This window comes from Dipteris shenzhenensis, chromosome 4, assembly GCF_047967505.1.
Source record: "Dipteris shenzhenensis isolate YYH24624 ecotype China chromosome 4, Dip_SZ_1.0, whole genome shotgun sequence".
Classification (NCBI taxonomy): Eukaryota; Viridiplantae; Streptophyta; class Polypodiopsida; order Gleicheniales; family Dipteridaceae; genus Dipteris; species Dipteris shenzhenensis.
This window is the reverse complement of record NC_141599.1, coordinates 41,041,935-41,054,647: the sequence shown is the minus strand read 5'-3', so window position 1 is coordinate 41,054,647 and position 12,713 is coordinate 41,041,935. Positions and strand designations below refer to the sequence as shown.

Below are 12,713 nucleotides of genomic sequence, written 5' to 3'. Positions count from 1 at the left end.
ATACAAAAGAGGGCAAATGGTCTGAAAGCCCCAAATGTTGCACAAATTGCAGTCTGCCTGCAAAAGCCCCAAATTTCACTGCAAAATTGCAGTGTAATTGCAAAAGCCCCAATTTCTTGGACAACCTAGCAACCCAACTGCAATGTTTGTCCACAAATACGGAATGCCCCAAATTTTTGCAAGATCTAAGCCAAAAATGGCTATCTACAAACAATGCCTGCCAAAAAAACAAAATTGCTAGAGTACCTGCAAGGCTAGAGCTTGCACAGAAGGTTCTGCAACAGAAGTGTACGGAAGGTATACGCTTTGCACTGTACGGATCCCATTGAACTTGTACGGACGTATGGAAGAACTTTAGGAAGGAGTACGCAAGTACGGATGAGACTGTACGGAAGTACGGACAAGTGTACGGAATGTACGGCCGGAGTGTACGGAGTTTGTACGGCAATTGTACGGAAGGTACGGAATTTGTATGGTGCCCGATGTACGAAATGTACGACGGTACGGACAGCAGATGTACGGAATAGTCCGTACGACTCGAACGGACAGCAGCGTACCGATGAGTATAGAAGAAGTGACGCCTGTAGTACGTACGTTGTACGGGGACGAAAAATTGTACGGACGACGAGCAGGAAGAGCAGGGAGTTTGCGGGCAAGGAAGCTAGGCGCAAGGTGCAGGTCTGGGAAGCAGTGTCTGCTCTGATACCAAATGTTACAAAAAGAGAGAGTGTGAGAGCAAGAGAGCTGAACGTAGTGCTTGCAATAGAAGAAGTGACTAATACAAGAAGTGGGACGGGTTTTGTCTAAGTGACAAAACCTTATCCTTCACTAACCGTAGTTAGTGAACTAACTGTGGTTAGGGGGAAAAACCTCTAAATGAGGGAAAAGTGCCCCTAACCTACTTATTACGTTACATTGGTCACTGCTGAATTATAATAATAATTCTAACAGGGCGTGTATATGAGTGCCCAAATTGTTGCCTAAAAGTATGAGCAGAAGAGGGCAAATGGCCCTTTTGATCTTGTGCAGACAGATTACATGGATGGGAAAGTTTGAATGTACTTTTTATAAAACGTTCTCAAAGTTCAAAGAGTTCAATGCATTTGTTGACAAAGAAAGTGTAAAAAGATCAAGACCTTAATAAGTGACAATGAGGATGAAGATATGTAGAAGGATTTCGGCATGTTTACCATGAGATACCTATAGTATCTGTTAATAGATTTGTGCATTGTTGACTAAGGAGAAATCTATATATATATGTGTGGGTGTGTGGATATGTATACTATGGTCTAACCCACCGTTTAGCACTGATGAGGTCGGCGGGGATGTCATAGTAGCTAGTCCCTGCTATGCGTGATTAAGTTTATGGTTTTTGATGTTGTGACTGTCATGAGATTGAAACTGTACCATTTGTTGTATTTGTAGAGGATGAGTTTGGGCATGTTCCTGGATTCATCTAGATGTAAGGCATATCTATTTTTTGTGTCCACAATTATTTTTTTTGAAGGATTGTATTGGAAAAACTGTGTGCATGGTTCTTAATGAGCTCTGATTGCATGCAAGTTTCTCTTATAATCTTATTTGAACTCATCTGTTCTCCATAGTAATATATTCAATGTATGAGCATTTTTCATTTTCTGTTGAAGCTGTTTTTGACTGCCTGGTGGCTCTGTTGATGTGAAATTGGACAGCTTTCGTGGTTTCTGGTCAGCAGTTGAAGAGAACATGAGACGCCGTCTATCTCGGGAAAAAATAGAGACCATTTTGAAAGCGATTGTCAAATGCTTCTTTAATGAAAAAGAGGTCACATCTACCCTGGTAATGGATGCACTCTACAGTGGCTGCAAGGCCTTGGACTATCGCAGCAAAAATAAGAAGGGCAGGATCAATGGTGTTGAAGTAGAAGAGACAGTCAACCCTGTCATATGGGTGGATAAGGAGTTTTTTGTTCTTGCTGGTGATGTACTGTTATTGCTGGAACGTGCTGCAACTGAATCACTTCCCCCATACAAGGACGATAAGGGCCCTCAGAACAGAACAAAGGTAGGACTTCTTTTCCATGTCTCAACCAAAGGGCTCAGAAGGCCGTTTATTTGTGGGTTTTCTACCTTCCAATATGCTGACTGTGGAAATGTATGGGCTTTTGTACGTGTCTTTCATGTCAGATAAGGGTCAATTTTCCCTTGATGCTTGTCATTAGTTCAAGGATGAAATGATTCACTTGAGATAGTTTCCATCATGGCCTGGTCTTTGGGCTATCAACATTATGTGATTTGCTAGAACAGATTCTGTAGAAGACAGTTTCCCTTCACCTATCATGTCAGAAAGGGGAGGGTATGGATGTGGAGAAGGGGGAGAAGATAGCAGCAGGAGGGGGGGCGGAGAGAGAGAGAGAGAGAGGCCTTGCAGGCTTATGAGACAAAATAACTCACACAAGCCACTGTGGGCTGAGGCAAAGGGCTCTCTAGGGCCTTTGATGAGTGCTATGCTAAGAATTGAAAAGCTCAAAACTCAAACCTAGTACTCAAAATGCAAAACCACAGCTCTCCACCGGACACGAATATATCTCATATGTGTATCTTTCGAGTCGTCTCTTGCAGTGGGGGGGGGGCATGGTCTTCGTGATCTCTGTATCTAGTGAGCCATATCAAGAGTGACACCTTGGCTCAACGGTCCCTGCTGAGGAGAGCTGAGATATGCTGGACCTCCACTATGCGTACTGCATCGCACGTGGTCTCTGTATCTCTAGCTCCTTCTTCTCTTCCCGTCTCTAGCTCAGCGTCTTCTCTTCCCACTGATCCACTTTGTCCTCATGTCGGCTAGCTTCTCCTCCTCCACTCCACTATGTCTTGGAGCTGACTCAAACACGTAGAAGCCTGTGACATGTCGTTGTGCTTGGTCTATCCCTGGCTCCTGTGGCACAATCACCTCCTGTTGCCTGATTTGCTTGAGTAGGGTCTCCCTGTGCCGCTACATCTCAATCAAGTAGAGGCTAATAGTAGACCTGGTCATGGAAGTGGATCACTTGAGGGAGTGGTCTACAGTCCTGATTTCATAATAGACTAGACAAGTACATACGAAATGCTCCTCTTTGTCCCCCTCCTCCAACGTGCATAGCCTACAGATCCGCTGCGCTCTGGGTGTGCCTGCCTTGATCCTCAGCTGATGAGATGAGATCTACTTCTATCCAATGGCAGTCCTAAGTGCATGTGAAACTCCTCTGTCCCCTAGGTACCAGTTCTACCATGACCACTTCTTGAAGGTAGAAGAGCAGCTCCCCCCTTCAAGTGCGTGATGTATGGAGTTGGAGTAGATTCACCCCTATGATACAATTGATCTCATATTGTGAGATCAAGGGGGATGGTGCATCCATCATTAGTTTAAGTTTTAGAGTTGAGATGATGATGCAGTAGGGAGGTACCTTTTAGAGTTGGAGAAGAGGTAAGTCAAGGGCTGGACTTACACAATAACTTGTGAGCGGCTGCGCAAGGACATAAAAGGATTATTCTTTATTGAATTCCCAGCTGAGCAGTGAGCCCTTCTGTACAATCCAGTTTCATTAATGAATGGAAGTACAATGACAAGATGAGTGCATTTGGAACAGCTAGGCCTTTTATAGAAATTAGGGCAGGTTGTTTTACAGTTGTGCTTATAGGATAATTCCCAAAACTGCTACATGGCAACATCTTAGCATCCTAAAGTACAAAGTACTTACAAGGCTAAATAAAAAGTCACTAAAACTACCCCTTTTATTACAAGTTTATTGAAGCCTTTGAAAGACTGAAGGGTCTTTGAGACTAAAAAGCCCAGATATAATGAGAAAGAGCTGAAAGGGTGGGGCCAATAAGAGGGCATCCACACCCATGGCCAACGCTGGAATCAAAGTGATAGTCGTTTGAGAATGGGTAGTACGGTCTCAGCGGATAGATGCTCCGGCGGAGGCAAGCATCGTTGAGAGAGAGAACCTCTGATAGAGTGATGCTTTTGATTGATTTGAGTGAACCTTTGTGGCCGCCTCATAGCAGCTCTCCCTCAGACAAGTGCTACTATCACTCTAGGTGGCTATGTCCTTGGAGTAGTGAACATTGGACGATCCCCAATTCTCATGTGTGTGTTGACGCGTCGGCGGGTCTATCGTATCCCTCTTTGGGCCTCAACAGTATCATCTCCTTGGACTATTGGTCCATGCTATCCGACTCAGTAATAACCCTCTGGTTGGACTTCGATAGGCCTCTTGCTCTCGTCTTTGTATCATGAGTAGATGGTCTTTTTGTCATACCGTCTCGTGAAGGAAAATTGCTAGTTTGGATATGCTAGGAGATTTGAGAGAGTTAGTGTGAAAATCCACACTTTTCGAGAATGCAAATGTGTGCAATGCATGCAAAATTTGAATGCTGATTGGCCCTCCAATGGGGAAGAGCGCCCTCGTGAGAGTATTCGACCTACATGCAAGGTGGGAGAGAGAGATGTCGGATGAATGCAATGTGGTAGAGAGAATGCTACGTGAGATTCACAATGAAAGGGTGATACCCTTTCATTAATGTCCCATTGGGACCCAGGAGAGTGGAGATGGCCAGAGGTTGCGACAGGTCAGGGGCCAACCTCCTTCTTTGCCTACAGCACGACTTTGGGCAGGCGAGTTCTAGGGAGGATGCAGAGCCGCCCTCCCACCCAGCGGCCTAGTTGGTATGCACAGGGTATTTCCAGGTTCTTTTTGCAGGCCTTTTGGAAGGCCTTGTGGGAGAGCTGGCGGCCGCGGAAGATCTCCTACTTCCTGTGGCTTCTTGCCCACAAAGGTCTTCCAGTGGGGAGCTAGCTGGTTGAGGCAGATTGGACAGGACGTCCGGACGTTGCCAGATCTGTCATGAGGACGAGGAGTCACCAAAACACTGCCTATGGAGTTGCACTCGCGCCCAGGAAGTGTGGACGTGGACTTTCGGGATCCTTACTCGCGTAGCACCGGAGCTTGGGGCGCGTTCTGCTGGTGCAGCACCGCACCTGGTTTTCATCATTTATTCGAGGCCTGTCAGCAGGACCCCACATTCCTTATTACACAGGGGACGTGGGGGCCGCTCGAGAGTATCCCGCAGCACTTGGCGGAGGCCGGCACAGGATTTCAAGAGAGGCAGCCAGTCTGGGAGATTATCAGCAGCATCGCAGGTTGGCACATCTGGACCTCGCGCTGCGCGCAGATCCTCGGTGGCACCTCCTTATCGACTGCCCAGATCATGACTGACCTCTGGAGTGAGATTATACATACCCTCAGAGGCCAGTGGGACCAGATACAAGGGGACTCCCGGGCCGGTCGGGAGAAGCGGAGACGCTTCCTCCGGGTTTGGGACACACAGGGCCTCTTCTTCGAGCAGGCTTCGCAGGCCCTTCGGTGGCGCTACTCACCACCTCTCTGGCTGTTCATTCACACTCGCCTTATCCCTCCGTGAGAGAGAGCTTTACTTTAGTTATCTTTTTGGGCTGCGTCCGATTTGTGAACGCAACCCGTCAGCTACAATGCTGACCTCTTGTATCTTGTTCTCGAAGTAATATAATTAGCACTGTTTTTTCCGCACACATTAATGTCCCTTGAGATCACTCAAGTTTCATCTTCCCATTTACACCTACCCTTAGCCTATGACCCATGCATCTACCATTCAATGCACCTCAATGCACCCTTCCCTTCCTATTGCCCCTAGGACCTAGACGTGTGTGCACATTTTTATTAATAGAATAAGTATCACATGTCCAAATTCGATGCCGTTTAAAGCAGTGGCTCCAGCTCGACTAGTCCTATCTACTCGGATGATCCACCGCCATAACAAATCGGTTGATGTCGATCATAAATACAAATACATGTAACATAATTATAATGTTTTAATGTCTACTAATCACAGATTAGTGATTTCTCTTGTCATGACACTCCCTCTTGCTTGAATGGGCAGAAGCTCTCTTCAGGATCCTCTCTTGTCTCTTTCTCTTGCGTACGCTTCTCTTTTACTTCTGCATTTGCATCTCCTCTTCATAATCTGCAAATAATCTTCTCCTGGTAGTACACGATCTCTTTTGAATCCGAACTTAAATCTCATCTTCAAGTTCTGGTTCCTCTTGATGCTGAATATTCAAAATGCAAGAGTACCACTGCAGTGCCTCTTCAGTATCTCTTCATGCTCAGAATCCTCTTATGAATACTTAGCTGCTGAAATCTCTTTACAGTAACCTGCTCAATAAGCTTAAACACATTCTCAACAAATTGGTCAGTATTAAAACGATTCTCTCATCCAAATGTTTTCATTGAACTAGGTAGATCTTGGCTATGGATGATTTTGCGATGGAGAGCTACTTAGTCTATAGATACTATAGACCTTCAATCTCTTTTTCCAACTCTCCTATTTCAGCCCTATTTATCTTATCAGACGCTCTACACGGAGGAGAAAAATATTTATTCTCTGTCCATACTCTACAATGAATATGCCTACTCTCTATTCAGTTCACACATCCATACACGCGTGTTGGCTGAATGGATAGCATTTACTCTTGGTTCTATGTTCATCGTAGAGTCTTGGGATGAGGAGGTAGAAGCCTTACCCTCCTGCTTGGATGCGTTGCCTTTCCCTTGTACAGAATTGGTTTTGACCATTTTGGCTAATAGAGTAGGACATTTATGCCATGGATGCCTTGGCTTATGTTTCTTACATCTGAAGCATTTTCTTTCCTTAATTAGCTTTTTCTTCTCATCGTCAGTCATGGAAGGAAATGGTATCCATCCAGGACGTGATTTGTTGTTAACATTTTGTACAATATGTCACACACTAACTACTAACTACCTACAGGCAGATCACGGGAGAAGCACCACTATTGTTCCACCCAGCCAACCTTGCTGAAACGAGAGAGCTGACAGAGAATTCGAATTCCAAAAGCATACGTGAACAGTTCATTCTCTTCTCTCACTAGCCTCAACAAGCCCTATCTCCCTAGATGGATCTAGATGCCACATGTCATCAGCATAGGGCCTTCCTAATGCAACATTTCACCCCTCTCTTGGGATGCTTTAATATCCTTTGCCCCTAGGCACATTCCTTACATTAGCCCCTTAGCCTTAGATCCACCTAGTCTAGTGCTATCAACCCTCACCTAGGACCTTGACATTAATTCCCTCCCGATCATTTACATGAAGCGCAAACAAATAATTACAAACATAGATCCTTTAAGGGAAATGTCGACTGATTCTTCCGATGTCATGCTACCTCGGCTAGAGCGTAACATTCCTTCCCTCTTCAGACATCAGCGTCCTCGATGATAAAGTCTGGGAACAGTCTCCGCAATTGGTACACGGATTCCCAGGTAGCTTCGGATAGAGGCTGACCATGCCATGCAACCAACACCGTGGGTATCTTCCGATTTCGTATTTTGCATTGTTCCTCGGTCCAGGATTCTTGTTGGTTTGCGCCTTGCATTATCCTCTATCTCCTGAAACAAAACCACACCTGCGATTAGGCTACCTTGCCTATTCTCTTTAGAATTAACCACGGCCCACAGTATCGAGGTGATAACTTAGCACACTGTCCTGAAGTTAACGACTTTGAGTGCGAAGGAACTCTGAGAAAAACTTTTTCTCCTTCCTTAAATACTCTTATAGACCGGTTTTCACCCGCATACATCTTGGCTCTATTCATAGCCTGGCGGATATTAGCTCTCGCAAGTGCTAGCATCTCCCGCATTTGAGCAACAAAGTTCGCGGCACTAGGCACTTTCTGAGGTACTCCAACTATAGTTGGATTGGCTGGTCTATAACCATAGTTCGGCTCAAACGGACTGAACCCGGTAGAGGAATGTTTTCTATCATTGTAGGCAAACTCCAACAATGGCAACCACTTGTCCCATGTATGTTGCCTCAGTGACACATATGCCCTCAGCATATCCTCTAAAGTCTGGTTGACTCTCTCCGTTTGACCATCCGTCTCAGGATGATCCCCACTACTCATTCCCAACTCAGTCCTTAGTGTCTCAAATACCGCGGTCCAAAAATGACCGGTAAATCTGACATCTCTGTCTGACACTATGGATCTAGGCAATCCATGCAGACGAAATATATGTCTAATAAACAAATCCGCCACTTGCGGGGCACTAACAGACTCTCTAGTCGGAATGAAGTGAGCCATCTTGGTTAGACGATCAACCACCACAAGGATAGAATCATACCCTCCTTGTGTCGTAGACAGCCCTATAATAAGGTCCATGGAAATGCTCTCCTACTTACTCAGTGGTATTTTTAAGGGTTGTAAAAGTCCAGGTGGCTTCACCCGCTTGGCCTTACTTACCTGACGCGAGAAACACCGTGTCACATATTCATGAATATGCTTTTTCATCTCTGACCAAAAGAAATCTCACTTCACGAGATCATATGTCTTCTCGACTCCTGGGTGTCCCGCACATGGGTTATCATGGCACTGTGTCGAATGACTCTCTGCCTCAGATCATTCTGACTAGGTACTACAACCTTGTCATTTCTGTTCAGCCATCCCTTATGGTATATCTTGCATAAGTTTGGCCTTTTCTGGATGCCAGGTCATCCTTTTCATTTTCGCCGGGTCTAAACACATGAGCTTTAGGCCATAAGCTCTGGACAAACTCGTCCAGCTTTTGAGTTTCTCTAATCTCAATCATTAGAGCACTCTCTAATACCGTGAAACTCAGGTGTGCATAATGCAAGACAACGCATCAGCAACCTTATTATCTTTTACTCTTCGGTACCGAGTCGTTAAATTAAACTCCTGCATGAGCTCTGCCCACCTAGCTTGGCGACCCCTCAAGTCAGGCTATTTACAGAAATGTTTCAGAGTATCATAATCCACATCCATATAAAACTCTGAACCATACAAATAATGCCTCCATGTTTTCAAAGCATGGATAACAGCATACAACTCCAATTCATGAGTTGGCCAATTCCTTTGAGAGGGAGGAAGCTTCTTGCTTTCAAAGGCTACTGGCCTTTCCTCTTGGAGGAGAATTGCTCCTACCGCAATGCCACTTGCATCGATTTCCAAGAACAACGGTTTCTGGGGATCAACTATTTTTAACACCGGTCCTGTGACCACAGCTTGTTTTATGGTGTTAAAACTTTCTTGTTGATTCTGTCCCCATATAAAAGGTACTGTATTTGAGGTCAGATCAATCAATGGCGATACTATTTCGGAATATCCTTTGATATGCCTTCTATAAGATTGGACAAATCCTAAGAATGATCGCAAGGCAGTCAGACTCTGAGGGATTGGCCAAGTCAGTATCGCAGCCACTTTCTTCGGATCCATTTCTACCCCCTCTGGAGTAATTATGAATCCTAAATATTCCAGCCTAACCATACACAGTATAGTTTTCTTTTTATTTACATAAAGATTGGCTTTCCTCAAAGTACTGAAAACTATTCTCAGGTGTTCACGATGCTCAGTAATACTTTTACTGAATACTAGAATATCGTCAATAAAATGTATCACAAACTTTTCGATATACGGACGTAGTAAATCGTTCATAAGCATGACGAATGTCGCTGGAGCATTGGTAAGTCCAAATGGCATTACCAAAAACTCATAATGACCAAATCTGTTTTTGAAAGCGGTTTTATGCACATCCTCGGCTCTAATCCGGATTTGATGGTAGCCACACTTAAGATCTATCTTGCTGAAAATCACGGCTCCATATAATGCATCTAGCAAATCATCAATCCGAGCCATCGGATACCTGTGCTTAACAGTGATATTATTCAATGCTCTGTAATCTATACAGAGGCGAAACGTATCATCCTTTTTCTTCTTTAATATCACTGGCGAAGCAAAAGGTGAGAAACTTGGTTGAATGTGTCCCAACTTGAGGTATTCTTCCAGTTGTCTACGCACCTCTGCCTCTTCAGTAAAACTCATTCTATAGGGAGGTCTATTTACAGGTTCTGCCCCCGGAATCAGTTCAATCTTATGCTGAACATTCCGCATTGGAGGTAACCCATAAGGTAGTTCATTCCTAAAATATTCAGAGAACTCCTCTGTTATAAGATTAGCCAGCTTGGCCATCTCACCATTTTGCGTAACATCAGTGCTAGCCGAAGAATCATCAACCGGCTCTACCGATGCTGTGCAAAGGAATAAAAACTCTTCTTGAGCTTTTCGGATTTTCATCACGTAAACCAACGGTCCCTGAGATATATCTTTCTCAACTCGCAAGACATAAAGCACATCATTCATCTTGAATTGATATACGTGCTTTTTCCAATCAATGGCTGGATTCTTCCTAGAATGCCACGCCATACCCAGGGCTATATCTGCATGAGCAAGCTTGGTCATTTCAAAATCAAGCTTCTCAGCATAGTTTTGAATACGAAGCTCCAACTGGGTAACCCTTTGGTCCCATACTTCAGTTGAACTTCCATCGGCGATCCTAACTGTATACGCATAGACATTGCCACCCCTTTATTGAAGATATGACACCTATGACTGTCTTAAGACAGTCATAGGGTGAAAAACCTAATCCTAATAAAACCTATGAGTTTGTGGTGTGGCTCATCACTTCACACCCACATCTTTTGTGTCACTCCTCTCTCTCACTCTCTCCCCGTTGTACTTCTCTCTCATTCTTTCCCTCTCAACTGGTATCAGAGCCTTCATCTCTCCCTCTCCACTTCAGCCTACCCTCCCTCTACCCCTCCCTATCCCCTCGGGCCTCGTGCCCTCAGTAGCGGCAGCAGCGAGCTCACAGCTGGGCATTGCGCAGGCAGCGTGGGCAGAGAGGCGGTGTGCAGGTGCACGCGCAGGCAGCGCGGGCAGTAGCGCGGGCTGCAGCGGGGCAGTGCGGGGCAGCCTCAGGGCATCGAGCAGGGCGGCGCGCATCGAGTACTGTACGGACGCCGCCGTACGGACTGTGTTAGGGAGCTGCGTCAGGAGAAGGTGTATTTCGAAATTTTCTTTTGGGATCTGTACCCTACAACAGGTACAGCAAGTACACAAGTACAGAAAGTACAGCAGGTACAGCAGTTTTTCTTTGGGGAAAGAAGAAAAAGAGAGAGCACTCTGCTCTTCACATTCCCGGTTGTTCAGTCCTTAAAACTGTGTGTTGAAGGTACAGCAAGTACCCTCGTGTCCCTCGTGCTTGAGGTGACTAGTACCACAGTGTGTGGTGGTTGCACAATTATCTTGTTTCGGGAAGGTCAAATGCCTTGATTTTGCAGAGGGCTTTTATGCTTTTGCTGAGTGCAAATCTCAGCTTTTGGGTGACATTTTCAAAGGGCTTTTGCCTGGAAGTTTATGCAGTGTATGCCTTGAGGCAGTGTGGAGCCAGGGAGCTCACATTGGTCTTGTTTCCGCAGTGTATTCAGTGACATTTCTGCAGGTCACATTTTGTGTACGACACCTTGAAAAATCTCAGTTGAGCCACGCTTGGCCAGGGCGCATCGAGTTTACTCAGTCCCTAACTGTCCATCGTTGACAGTGCTCAAAATATTTTCTCTTCAGTGTTTGTACGTTGGGATCTGTGTTGTTATTGTGTACACAGGGCTGTTTATGCATTGCATTGTTAGGTGAAAGTGCCGGGAGAGCGCTGTATTTTGTATGCTACCTCAGTGTTGAGGTGTTTTTCACTTGGTACAAGTGTCAAATCAAAGGGCTTTTGCCCAGATTTTGCTTGAGAGCACTTGAGTTACTGTTTGAGACCTTCAGATGCCTTTTATCCCCTTGGCAGAAGGGTGATTGCTTGGGATTTGTCCCATTTTCTGTTGCAGGTTTGTGACAGGCTGAAGTGTCTGGAGCCTTTTTTCAGTGAACAAAACAGTGTATGACAAGTGGTTTATGCATATAAAATCAGTGCAATACCTCATCTGAGGTGGGAGAAGTGTCCAGGACAGCAGTGTTTTGTGCTTCGTCAGCTGATGATGCACTGATAAAGCACTTGTGGAACAGCTGCAGCATTCTGAAATTACTGTTTTATGCCTATTTGAGCACGGTACAGTGTGTCAGAAGGTACAGTAACTGGAGGGAAATTTTTTCTGTTTTGCTGCAGATTTTTTGACAGTAAAAACAGCACTATTGTGAGTGCTCCTGGCTCTTGATAGAGCAGGTTTTTTTCTGAGAAATCAGAATTTTATTCAGTCATTTTTTGACTTACAGGGAGTCAGGTACTTTCCTTATCTGATATGGCATCAGGGGGAAGTGAATCATCAATTCTGAACATAAAGAAATTGGAAGGGGCACACAATTATGCATTATGGGCAGAACAGTGTTTGAATGTACTTCTGCTAAAGAAGATTTCTAAGCCCATAAGGGTGAAGGGTGTCAAGCCATCTGGGATGTTAGATGATGAGTGGGAGGAGCTAGATTTGTCCGCGAGGGCTGCTATCATGCTCACTCTCAGTGATTCTCTTGTGTTCAATGTTCAGGCTGAAAAGACCTCTTATGGCCTATGGCAGAGGCTAGCGGAGTTGTATGCCCAAAAGAGTTCAGCCAGTAAGGTTTATTGGTTGAAGAAGCTGGTTGATCTTCGCATGAAGGAAGGTACAGCTATGACCTCACACTTGAGTGAGTTCAATGCCATCTTTACACAGCTGATTGCACAGGGGTTGAACCTTGATGAGGAGTTCAAGGCTACTTTCTTGTTGTGTACCCTCCCTTAGAGTTGGGACACTTTCAAGACCACCCTGTCTAATTCAAATGTCACTCTTATATATGCTGATGTGGAGAGCT

General features: G+C 45.0%; 1 protein-coding gene across 1 annotated transcript in view; it reads left to right on the top strand.

Annotated features, from left to right (window-relative positions):
- The window catches only part of LOC147902873 (uncharacterized), a 98,226-nt gene that overhangs the window by 31,660 nt on the left and 53,853 nt on the right, over positions 1 to 12,713 (top strand). Inside the window, exon 7 of the mRNA XM_087373880.1 lies at positions 1,692 to 2,043. Coding sequence (XP_087230006.1) covers positions 1,692 to 2,043 — 352 coding nt within the window. The remainder of the gene's footprint in view (positions 1 to 1,691; positions 2,044 to 12,713) is intronic.